The sequence below is a fragment of the Pantherophis guttatus genome, chromosome 18 (assembly GCF_059756535.1).
Source record: "Pantherophis guttatus breed Tessera chromosome 18, ASM5975653v1, whole genome shotgun sequence".
NCBI classification, from domain to species: Eukaryota; Metazoa; Chordata; class Lepidosauria; order Squamata; family Colubridae; genus Pantherophis; species Pantherophis guttatus.
The window spans coordinates 2,860,729-2,873,746 of NC_142080.1; the positions used below are offsets into that span (position 1 = coordinate 2,860,729).

The following is a 13,018-nucleotide window of genomic DNA, read 5'->3' on the forward strand; positions in this document are numbered from 1 at the left end:
AGCTAATAATAATATTTTTAAGCATGGAATTCCACCCCGAATCACATTCTAGCATCCGTTGTTACATTTGAGTCAAAAAAATTTTTTTCGTCCTGGGCAGTTTTTTTTCTGACCCCGGCATCACGCGTTTTCTTCCTCGGGCACCAAAAACACTCGATTTTTAAAAACAGCTAATAATAACATTTTTAAGCATGGAATTCCACCCCGAATCACATTCTAGCATCCGTTGTTACATTTGAGTCAAAAAAAATTTTTGGGTCCTGAGCAGTTTTTTTTCTGACCCCGGCATCACGCGTTTTCTTCCTCGGGCAGCAAAAACACTCGATTTTTAAAAACAGCTAATAATAACATTTTTAAGCATGGAATTCCACCCCGAATCACATTCTAGCATCCGTTGTTACATTTGAGTCAAAAATTTTTTTTTGGTCCCGAGCAGTTTTTTTTCTGACGCGTTTTCTTCCTCGGGCAGCAAAAACACTCGATTTTTAAAAACAGCTAATAATAATATTTTTAAGCATGGAATTCCACCCCGAATCACATTCTAGCATCCGTTGTTACATTTGAGTCAAAAAAAATTTTTTCGTCCTGGGCAGTTTTTTTTCTGACCCCAGCATCACGCGTTTTCTTCCTCGGGCACCAAAAACACTCGATTTTTAAAAACAGCTAATAATAATATTTTTAAACATGCAATTCCACCCCGAATCACATTCTAGCATCCGTTGTTACATTCGAGTCAAAAAAAAATTTTTGGTCCTGAGCAGTTTTTTTTCTGACCCCGGTATCACGCGTTTTCTTCCTCGGGCAGCAAAAACACTCGATTTTTAAAAACAGCTAATAATAACATTTTTAAGCATGGAATTCCACCCCGAATCACATTCTAGCATCCGTTGTTACATTTGAGTCAAAAAAAAATTTTTGGTCCTGAGCAGTTTTTTTTCTGACCCCGGCATCACGCGTTTTCTTCCTCGGGCACCAAAAACACTCGATTTTTAAAAACAGCTAATAATAACATTTTTAAGCATGGAATTCCACCCCGAATCACATTCTAGCATCCGTTGTTACATTTGAGTCAAAAAAAATTTTTGGGTCCTGAGCAGTTTTTTTTCTGACCCCCCGGCATCACGCGTTTTCTTCCTCGGGCACCAAAAACACTCGATTTTTAAAAACAGCTAATAATAACATTTTTAAGCATGGAATTCCACCCCGAATCACATTCTAGCATCCGTTGTTACATTTGAGTCAAAAAAAATTTTTGGGTCCTGAGCAGCTTTTTTTCTGACCCCGGCATCACGCGTTTTCTTCCTCGGGCACCAAAAACACTCGATTTTTAAAAACAGCTAATAATAATATTTTTAAACATGGAATTCCACCCCGAATCACATTCTAGCATCCGTTGTTACATTCGAGTCAAAAAAATTTTTTTCGTCCTGAGCAGTTTTTTTTCTGACCCCGGCATCACGCGTTTTCTTCCTCGGGCAGCAAAAACACTCGATTTTTAAAAACAGCTAATAATAACATTTTTAAGCATGGAATTCCACCCCGAATCACATTCTAGCATCCGTTGTTACATTTGAGTCAAAAAAAATTTTTTGGTCCTGAGCAGTTTTTTTTCTGACCCCGGCATCACGCGTTTTCTTCCTCGGGCAGCAAAAACACTCGATTTTTAAAAACAGCTAATAATAACATTTTTAAGCATGGAATTCCACCCCGAATCACATTCTAGCATCCGTTGTTACATTTGAGTCAAAAAAAATTTTTGGGTCCTGAGCAGTTTTTTTTCTGACCCCGGCATCACGCGTTTTCTTCCTCGGGCACCAAAAACACTCGATTTTTAAAAACAGCTAATAATAATATTTTTAAACATGGAATTCCACCCCGAATCACATTCTAGCATCCGTTGTTACATTCGAGTCAAAAAAATTTTTTTCGTCCTGAGCAGTTTTTTTTCTGACCCCGGCATCACGCGTTTTCTTCCTCGGGCAGCAAAAACACTCGATTTTTAAAAACAGCTAATAATAACATTTTTAAGCATGGAATTCCACCCCGAATCACATTCTAGCATCCGTTGTTACATTTGAGTCAAAAAAAATTTTTTGGTCCTGAGCAGCTTTTTTTCTGACCGCGGCATCACGCATTTTCTTCCTCGGGCAGCAAAAACACTCGATTTTTAAAAACAGCTAATAATAACATTTTTAAGCATGGAATTCCACCCCGAATCACATTCCAGCATCCGTTGTTACATTTGAGTCAAAAAAATTTTTTCGTCCTGAGCAGTTTTTTTTCTGACCCCGGCATCACGCGTTTTCTTCCTCGGGCACCAAAAACACTCGATTTTTAAAAACAGCTAATAATAACATTTTTAAGCATGGAATTCCACCCCGAATCACATTCTAGCATCCGTTGTTACATTCGAGTCAAAAAAAAATTTTTGGTCCTGAGCAGTTTTTTTTCTGACCCCGGTATCACGCGTTTTCTTCCTCGGGCAGCAAAAACACTCGATTTTTAAAAACAGCTAATAATAACATTTTTAAGCATGGAATTCCACCCCGAATCACATTCTAGCATCCGTTGTTACATTTGAGTCAAAAAAAAATTTTTGGTCCTGAGCAGTTTTTTTTCTGACCCCGGCATCACGCGTTTTCTTCCTCGGGCACCAAAAACACTCGATTTTTAAAAACAGCTAATAATAACATTTTTAAGCATGGAATTCCACCCCGAATCACATTCTAGCATCCGTTGTTACATTTGAGTCAAAAAAAATTTTTGGGTCCTGAGCAGTTTTTTTTCTGACCCCGGCATCACGCGTTTTCTTCCTCGGGCACCAAAAACACTCGATTTTTAAAAACAGCTAATAATAACATTTTTAAGCATGGAATTCCACCCCGAATCACATTCTAGCATCCGTTGTTACATTTGAGTCAAAAAAATTTTTTGGGTCCTGAGCAGTTTTTTTTCTGACCCCCCGGCATCACGCGTTTTCTTCCTCGGGCACCAAAAACACTCGATTTTTAAAAACAGCTAATAATAACATTTTTAAGCATGGAATTCCACCCCGAATCACATTCTAGCATCCGTTGTTACATTTGAGTCAAAAAAAATTTTTGGGTCCTGAGCAGCTTTTTTTCTGACCCCGGCATCACGCGTTTTCTTCCTCGGGCACCAAAAACACTCGATTTTTAAAAACAGCTAATAATAATATTTTTAAACATGGAATTCCACCCCGAATCACATTCTAGCATCCGTTGTTACATTCGAGTCAAAAAAAATTTTTTCGTCCTGAGCAGTTTTTTTTCTGACCCCGGCATCACGCGTTTTCTTCCTCGGGCAGCAAAAACACTCGATTTTTAAAAACAGCTAATAATAACATTTTTAAGCATGGAATTCCACCCCGAATCACATTCTAGCATCCGTTGTTACATTTGAGTCAAAAAAAATTTTTTGGTCCTGAGCAGTTTTTTTTCTGACCCCGGCATCACGCGTTTTCTTCCTCGGGCAGCAAAAACACTCGATTTTTAAAAACAGCTAATAATAACATTTTTAAGCATGGAATTCCACCCCGAATCACATTCTAGCATCCGTTGTTACATTTGAGTCAAAAAAAATTTTTGGGTCCTGAGCAGTTTTTTTTCTGACCCCGGCATCACGCGTTTTCTTCCTCGGGCACCAAAAACACTCGATTTTTAAAAACAGCTAATAATAACATTTTTAAGCATGGAATTCCACCCCGAATCACATTCTAGCATCCGTTGTTACATTTGAGTCAAAAAAAATTTTTTGGTCCTGAGCAGTTTTTTTTCTGACCCCGGCATCACGCGTTTTTTCCTCGGGCAGCAAAAACACTCGATTTTTAAAAACAGCTAATAATAACATTTTTAAGCATGGAATTCCACCCCGAATCACATTCTAGCATCCGTTGTTACATTTGAGTCAAAAAAAATTTTTTGGTCCTGAGCAGTTTTTTTTCTGACCCCGGCATCACGCGTTTTCTTCCTCGGGCAGCAAAAACGCTCGATTTTTAAAAACAGCTAATAATAATATTTTTAAGCATGGAATTCCACCCCGAATCACATTCTAGCATCCGTTGTTACATTCGAGTCAAAAAAATTTTTTTCGTCCTGAGCAGTTTTTTTTCTGACCCCGGCATCACGCGTTTTCTTCCTCGGGCAGCAAAAACACTCGATTTTTAAAAACAGCTAATAATAACATTTTTAAGCATGGAATTCCACCCCGAATCACATTCTAGCATCCGTTGTTACATTTGAGTCAAAAAAATTTTTTTGGTCCTGAGCAGTTTTTTTTCTGACCCCGGCATCACGCGTTTTCTTCCTCGGGCACCAAAAACACTCGATTTTTAAAAACAGCTAATAATAATATTTTTAAGCATGGAATTCCACCCCGAATCACATTCTAGCATCCGTTGTTACATTCGAGTCAAAAAAATTTTTTTCGTCCTGAGCAGTTTTTTTTCTGACCCCGGCATCACGCGTTTTCTTCCTCGGGCAGCAAAAACACTCGATTTTTAAAAACAGCTAATAATAACATTTTTAAGCATGGAATTCCACCCCGAATCACATTCTAGCATCCGTTGTTACATTCGAGTCAAAAATTTTTTTTTGGTCCCGAGCAGTTTTTTTTCTGACCCCGGCATCACGCGTTTTCTTCCTCGGGCAGCAAAAACACTCGATTTTTAAAAACAGCTAATAATAACATTTTTAAGCATGGAATTCCACCCCGAATCACATTCTAGCATCCGTTGTTACATTCGAGTCAAAAAAATTTTTTTTGGTCCCGAGCAGTTTTTTTTCTGACCCCGGCATCACGCGTTTTCTTCCTCGGGCACCAAAAACACTCGATTTTTAAAAACAGCTAATAATAACATTTTTAAGCATGGAATTCCACCCCGAATCACATTCTAGCATCCGTTGTTACATTTGAGTCAAAAAAAATTTTTTGGTCCTGAGCAGTTTTTTTTCTGACCCCGGCATCACGCGTTTTCTTCCTCGGGCAGCAAAAACACTCGATTTTTAAAAACAGCTAATAATAACATTTTTAAGCATGGAATTCCACCCCGAATCACATTCTAGCATCCGTTGTTACATTCGAGTCAAAAATTTTTTTTTGGTCCCGAGCAGTTTTTTTTCTGACCCCGGCATCACGCGTTTTTTCCTCGGGCACCAAAAACACTCGATTTTTAAAAACAGCTAATAATAATATTTTTAAACATGCAATTCCACCCCGAATCACATTCTAGCATCCGTTGTTACATTTGAGTCAAAAAAAATTTTTTGGTCCTGAGCAGTTTTTTTTCTGACCCCGGCATCACGCGTTTTCTTCCTCTGGCAGCAAAAACACTCAATTTTTAAAAACAGCTAATAATAACATTTTTAAGCATGGAATTCCACCCTGAATCACATTCTAGCCTCCGTTGTTACATTTGACATTTTCAAAAGGTTTTTAAAAAGTTTTAAAAGTTTTTTGAGTTAAAAAAAAATTGCTCCTGGGCAGCTTTAAAGAAAATATCACGTGTTTTATTCCGAGCTGAGCTTACCCTTTTGGTGAGTTGTGTGTCCATCATGAAGTTGTGGACGTGTTTCTCAGCCTTGGTGAGTTCTAGTTTCCGGGCGACCACAGCCACCACCAGGGCTGTGCAACCAGCTCCCTAAAAGAGAATCCAAAATTCAGAATTAGCTCTGCATTCCATGCCTCCCCTGTTTGGAAATATATTTTCCATACTTGCCTACTTCCTCTGCATTTTTCCCAGATGATCCCGTCCGCTCCCAAATTTTGAACCCCCGCCCCTTTTGGGGACCTCCACCCCATGGGGCAGGGGCAAGTAACACCCACTACCCATCCTGGGAAACTGAGGTCTCTTATTAGAGCTTCAAACCTTCTGTCTCATCCTGACAATCTGCTCCAGCTCCCTCCCTTTTTTTTGGTGGGTGGGGGGGAGGATTTCTTCCCTCCAGAAAATTGTGTGTTTGTTGCAACAACACACCTTTGTGTTTCTCTCCTCCTTCCCCCCCCCTTCCCTAGAAAGCCAGGCCCGGGTTTAATTAGGAAAATAGATAAATAAAAAGAGATTAGCAGATTAAATCTGCCCACCATGCAATCAATTCGGGGATTATCCTCCCGTCCGCTGTCCGTGGTGCTGAAACGCAATTTCTTTTAATTCGTATTTTTCTCTCCCCCCCCCCAGATTCTCATCGGTGTAAAAATCCCTGCGTTTGTTTGTTTTTCCTTCCTTCCTTCTTTCTTTCTTTCTTTCTTTCTTTCTTTCTTTCTTTCTTTCTTTCTTTCTTTCTTTCTTTCTTTCTTTCTCTTTCCTTCCTTCCTTTCCCTCCTCCCTCCCTCTTTCTTTCCTTCCTTTCCCTCATTTCTTCCTCCCTCCCTCCCATTTTCTTTCCTTCTTTTCTTTCTTTCCTTCCTTTCCCTCCTCCCTCCCTCTCTCTTTCTTTCCTTCCTTTCCTCCCTCCCTCCCTCCCGCTCTTTCTTTCTTTCTTTTTCTTTTTTCTTTTCTTCCTTCCTTTCTCTCCCCCCTCCCTCCCTTTCTTTCCTTCATTCCTTCCTTCCTTCCTCCCACCCTCCCACTTTCTTTCTTTCTTTCTTTCTTTTTCTCTTTCTTTTCTTTCTTTTCTTTCTTTCCTTCCCTCCTTTCCCTCCTCTCTCCCTCCCTCTTTCTTCCTTTCCTTCCTTTCCTTCATTCCTTCCTCTCTCCCGCCCTCCCTCTTTCTTTTTCTTTCTTTCTTTCTCTTTATTTTTTCTTTTCTTCCTTCCTTTCTCTCCCCCCTCCCTCCCTTTCTTTCCTTCCTTTCCTTCCTTCCTTCCGTCCTCCCACCCTCTTTCTTTCTTTCTTTCTTTCTCTTTCTTTTTCTTTTCTTTCCGTCCTTCCTTTCCCTTCTCTCTCCCTCCCTCTTTCTTTCTTTCCTTCCTTTCCCTCATTCCTTCCTCTCTCCCGCCCTCCCTCTTTCTTTCGTTCTTTCTTTCTTTTCTTTCTTTCTTTCTTTTTTCCTTCCTTTCCCTCCTTCCTTTCCTTCCTCTCCCTTTTTCTTTCTTTCTTTCTTTTCTTTCTTTCCTTCCTTCCTTCCTCCCTCCCTCCCCCTCCATTTCCGTTCCTTTTCCCTCCCTCCCTCCCTTTGTTTTCCTTCCTTCCTTCCTTCCTTCCTTCCTTCCTTCCTTCCTTCCTTCTTTCCTTTCTGGTTGGGCCTTATTTTTTTTTTTGCATCCCCTTTCCTATCCCACCGGAGCAATATCTTTTTTTTAAAAAGACCTATTGCTCCCCAAAAGCTGAACTCCTTGAGCGGAATTTACAACCGAGGCCGATCCGTATTTTCTCCTCCCACTGCCAGGACCCCCGTTCGAAGGTTTCCGCCAGCTGCCTCCCACGCCCGAGCCCTCCAGGAACCTATATTTCATCTTGCAGAATGACACCCCTGGGTGGAGAAAACTCTCCGTGGGTTGATCCTTCGCTGTGTATCGAAAAATGCTTATTTATCGTTGCTTTTCTGCCATTCGGGGGGAAACTTTCCTACCGATAGTAGAGGCCCATATTGTCCCACAAATTCCTGCCAATTCAGCCTCCAGCAGGTGCAGACAAGGCCAGTTCGTGATCCCGGAGAATCAGGCGCCCAGGAGAGAATAAAACCGAGACTGATCGTTCCATTTATCCAAGATTGGGTCAAGCAAAGAAGGCGGCAGGCTTGAGAGCGGGAGGTGGTGGGTTCAAGTCCTGCCTTAGGCACGAAAGCCGGCTGGGTGACTTTGGGCCAATCCCTCCCGATCCACCCGATCCACCTCACAGGGTTGTTGTCATGGGGAAAATGGGAGAAGGAAGCTGTGCTGGGAATGTTCACCATCTTGAGTTATTTGTAAAAATAATTAAGACAAGATACAAATTTTTCCTTTTTTCCTTTCCTTTCCTTTCCTTTCCTTGTTCCCTCCTTTCCTTTCCTTTCCTTTCCCTCTTCCTCCTTTTCTCCCCTCCCCTCCTTTCCTTTCCCTTTCCTTTCCTTGTTCTTTCCTTTCCTTTCCTTTCCTTTATTTCCCTTCCCTTCCCTTCCTTTCCTTTCCTTGTTCCCTCCTTTCCTTCCCCTTCCCTTTCCTTTCCCTCTTCCTTCTTTTCTCCCCTCCCCTCCTTTCCTTTCCTTTCCCTTTCCTTTCCCTTTCCTTTCCTTTCCTTTCTTTCCCTTCCCTTCCCTTCCCTTCCCTTCCCTTCCTTTCCTTTCCTTGTTCCCTCCTTTCCTTTCCCTTCCCTTTCCTTTCCCTCTTCCTTCTTTTCTCCCCTCCCCTCCTTTCCTTTCCTTTCCCTTTCCTTTCCTTTCTTTCCCTTCCCTTCCCTTCCCTTTCCTTTCCTTCCCTTCCCTTCCTTTCCTTTCCTTTCCTTGTTCCCTCCTTTCCTTTCCCTTCCCTTTCCTTTCCCTCTTCCTCCTTTTCTCCCCTCCCCTCCTTTCCTTTCCTTTCCCTTTCCTTTCCTTGTTCCCTCCTTCTTTCCTTTCCTTTCCTTTCCTTTCCTTTCCTTTCCTTTCCTTTCCTTTCCCCTTCCCTTAATTTATCTTTCTTTCTTTCTTTCTTTCTTTTTCCTTCCTTCCTTCCTTCTTTTTCTTTCTCCTTCCTTCTCCTCCTCCTCCTCCTCCCCAGCAGCTGGCTGAATGCTTAAAAAAAAAAAAAAAAAAAACCTCACCCACAGGTCTGAAAACCAGCATTATCCCTTTAGATACGTTTCTCTGCACTCTAATATAGACTGCCCCTGACTGGGGAGGTTTTGCTGCTATCCCAGACCAAACGCCTACGGAAATCGCCGGCCTGTTTTCAAAACTTCTCCCTCCCTCCCTCCCCCCCCCCCCCGTTCCCAGGTCTGATTTCTTGGAAAGCTCTTAAGTCACGCATATGTTCCCCAACCTTCCCCGGCTTCCCTCCCTCTCTCCTCCTGCCCCCCCCCCCACTCCCGCACTCCCAACACGCTAGCTAGCGTGCAAAGACTGATCACATCTGTCTCTAGGAATGTTAGCACAACACCATCCATCTTCTGCCCCTCTGGCACTGGGCCAAGGAAAACACGCAACAGAGCAAACGAGCCTTGAGCGATCGTGTTTGGGGAACACGCGTGTGGGTTTCGACATGCACCCGGGGACCCACTTCTAAGCCTGATGGACAAAGGTACGTTCAAGCCACAGTCCTGTCCCCCAAAACCCATTGAGTTCAATCTGTCCAGGGTGCAATTGTGCATTAAAAGGCACACCAAGTCTGGTGCGACAAAGACTGCACAAAAAACGCACAAAAAACCCAACAACCCTGAATTTTAAAGCGTTTCGTTCGTTCCCGAGGGAATTCGTAGAAAGAGGAATGGCTTGTGTCTCTGTGTGTGTGTGTGTGTGTGTGTGTGTCTCCCCATCCCTTGCCTTCCTGGCAAGGCACAAGCTGAGCTCATTTTTATCCGTACAATTATCTCCCGGTCAAGATTGCCTGAGGCCAAAACCAGCGGCGATCGCCCTAAAATGACACCAGCATCCACACCATCTCTGGATGGCTAGTAGTGAGGCTGCAGGCAGAATCTTTAAAAAATAAAAAATTCCTGGAAGAATTTCCCACCCTCCTATACAGCGGGTCCTTGACTTATGACCCTGTAGGGGAGGCCACCATTTCCGTGGCTAACCAAGGCGAGCAAGTTAACAGAGTTAACTTGACAGGGACCCTGGGAGGCCATCTAGTCCGACCCCCTGCTTAAGCAGGAGACCCTAAGCCTAGACATTTAACAGTAACAGAGTGGGAAGGGACCCTGGGAGGCCATCTAGTCCGACCCCCTGCTTAAGCAGGAGACCCTAAGCCTAGACATTTAACAGTAACAGAGTGGGAAGGGACCCTGGGAGGCCATCTAGTCCGACCCCCCTGCTTAAGCAGGAGACCCTAAGCCTAGACATTGAACAGTAACAGAGTGGGAAGGGACCCTGGGAGGCCATCTAGTCCGACCCCCTGCTTAAGCAGGAGACCCTAAGCCTAGACATTTAACAGTAACAGAGTGCGAAGGGACCCTGGGAGGCCATCTAGTCCGACCCCCCTGCTTAAGCAGGAGACCCTAAGCCTAGACATTGAACAGTAACAGAGTGGGAAGGGACCCTGGGAGGCCATCTAGTCCGACCCCCCTGCTTAAGCAGGAGACCCTCAGCCTAGACATTTAACAGTAACAGAGTGGGAAGGGACCCTGGGAGGCCATCTAGTCCGACCCCCTGCTTAAGCAGGAGACCCTCAGCCTAGACATTGAACAGTAACAGAGTGGGAAGAGACCCTGGGAGGCCATCTAGTCCGACCCCCTGCTTAAACAGGAGACCCTAAGCCTATCAACTCCAGTCCGTGTCTATTAAAACCGAAGGCTTTCCCCCTCCCCACCTCCTCCCCTTCCCCCCCCCCCGGAGATTAAAAGCAAAACCTGCCTGAGCATAACAGATTCTGTAATTAACAGATCTGGATCTCAATTCTGGAGCATTCTTGGAAATGGCCAATTGCACCGAGGATTTGCACGCCAGCCTCGCGTCTCTCGCACAAACACGGCCATCGCGTGGCAGTTTAATATGCAAAAGGTTTTTTTTTTCCCTCTCTTTCAAAAAGAGCCTATTTTTTGAAAATTAAAAATTAAAAAAAAAAAGAAGAAGAAGAAAAGAAGAGCCAGGAAAATTCTTCTAAAATGAAAATTCTTAGAAGGGACGGCCAAGAGCTGACACTTTAAAAATAACAACAACAACAACATAAACAACAAGGAGAAAAAAAAAGAACGAAAATCAAACAGTGCTATTTTTTTCTCAACGCGGCTCAGCAGACTGATAGCATTGGGATTAAGACCAGCTGCCTGCAATTACTGTAAGTTCGAATCTCGCCAGGCTCAAGGTTGACTCAGCCTTCCATCCTTTCTAAGGTAGGTAAAATGAGGACCCAGTTTGTGGGGGCAATAAGCTGACTTTGTATAAATATACAAAAGGATGAAGGCTATTGCTTAATGCCTTGTAAGCCACCCTGAGTCTCCGGAGAAGGGCGGCATATAAATCAAATTAAAAAAAAAAAAAGGAAGGAAGGAAAAGAAGGAAGAAAAAGGGAGGGAGGGAGGGAAGGAGGGAGGGAGGGAGGAAGCAAGGAAAAGGGAGGGAAGGAGGGAGGAAAAGAAGGGAGGAAGGGAGGAAGGAAGAAAGGATGGGAATCAGAAGGAAAGGAAAGGAAGGAAGAGAAGATGATGGGAAAGGAAGGAAGGAAGGAAAGAAGGGAAAGGAACAAGGAGGAAAGGAAAAGGAAGGGAAGGAAGGAAGGAAGAAGGGATGGGAATTAGAAGGAAAGGAAGGAAGGGAAGAAGATGAAGGGAAGGGAAGGGAGGAAAGGAAAGGAGGAAGGAGGAAAGGAAAAGGAAGAGAACGGAAGGAAATTAGAGGGTAAGGAAAAAAGGAAGGAGAAGAAAAGGAAGCGAGGGGAAAGGAAGGAATTAATTAAGAGAAAGAGGGAAAGTATAAAGTATGACTTTGTATAAATATACAAAAGGATGAAGGCTATTGCTTAACGCACTGTAAGCCGCCCTGAGTCTCCGGAGAAGGGCGGCATATAAATCAAATTAAATATATATATATATATATATCACCCCTTAGTCCTTTTTTTTCATTAAATTTGACATCACCGATTCCTGCAACCGTTCCTGTTTTAGCCTGCAGTCCCCGAATTATCTTCGTCGGCCGCTTCTCTGAATTTTTTGCAAGAGTCTCAGAGCCGAGGGGCTGGCAAGCTAGAAATTAAATGAAACTCAAAATTCCTTTTTTTTTTTCCCCCTGGGAGTTTCTCAATCAATGCTTCATCGTTCTTAACTCATCATTTCTTCATTCATTCTTCCTCCAATCTATAACTCAGATCCCTTTTTTGACTCTGGGTCTGGCTTCATGATAGATTTGCAGAAAAAGATAGGAAAAGTTTAAAAAAAAAAAGCATAAATATCCAACATCCTGTGCAAAAGAGTAACAGAGTTGGAAGGGACCTTGGTGGTCATCTAGTCCAACCCCCTGCTCACTGCATAGGGATTCGAACCGCCGAACTGCCGAACTTTTCTGATTGACAAGCTCAGCGTCTTAGCCACTGAGCCACCTAGTCAGGTGGATTGCAAACAGGTGGATTAAAAACGCAGCCATAATCAGTTGCTGGTCAGAAGGGTGCCATCGTAAACCGTCGTAAAAGCGAGTCAAGTTGCCAACCGTCTGAATTTTGATCACGTGACCCACACTCCCCCTCCCTCCTCCCCCCCCGGGGAACATTGCGACGGTCGTGCGAAAAGCAATCGTGAATCGCTTTTCATTTCTCCTAGCTTCGAACGGTCGCTAAACGAAGCGTCGTAAGCCAAGGACCAGCGGTACGACCTCTTTTTGCCCGCTCGAAATCCAAAGAGCAGGCACAACCGCTTTAATGACGGTGGCGAGAAAAAGTCGTAAAACAGGGCAAGATGCACTCGGTGAGCAACATAAATTTTGGGCTCTGTTGGGACGATCTGTTAACCAGCCAGATGGATTCTCTCTGCTTCGCACGCTCTTCTATTTTTCTTTTTTTTTAAAAAAAAAAATAAAATAAAATAAAAGTTTTTAAAAGTTTGTTTTTTCGAACGGCAGGGAAAGATGCCAGCTGATCTCAGCCGGGGTGTTTTTCCTTCTAGAGAGAGCAAAATGTTTACAGCTGATAAATTAAATTTCCTTTCCTTTCTGCAGTCTAAATAAATAGCTGGTATCCATCACACGCACTAACCTGGGCACGCTAAGCTAAGAGAGCAATTCAGATGCCACCTTGGCGGTGCCAGGCCAGGCCACAGCTCAGTGAAGAGGGCCCCCAGCATCCGGGCAGGAAGCAGCTGGTTCAAATCCTGCCGCTTCCGACGAACCATGTTCGAGGAACCGGAGATTGAGAAAAACAAAACACTCGAGATTGCAAAAGTTTAATTTTTCATGGAAGGCCAAAGGGGCGTTTGGTCTAACAGCTCATCTCCATCCCATGGACGCTGCTGGTTGTATGC

At 43.3% G+C, this 13,018-nt stretch overlaps 1 protein-coding gene across 2 annotated transcripts in view; it reads right to left on the minus strand.

The window, feature by feature from the left end:
• KCNN3 (potassium calcium-activated channel subfamily N member 3) overlaps nucleotides 1–13,018 on the minus strand; it is a 131,318-nt gene that overhangs the window by 95,456 nt on the left and 22,844 nt on the right. For both annotated transcript variants that reach the window (XM_060685040.2, XM_060685039.2), the window contains exon 5: nucleotides 5,549–5,659. In XM_060685040.2, coding sequence (XP_060541023.2) covers nucleotides 5,549–5,659 — 111 coding nt within the window. The remainder of the gene's footprint in view (nucleotides 1–5,548; nucleotides 5,660–13,018) is intronic.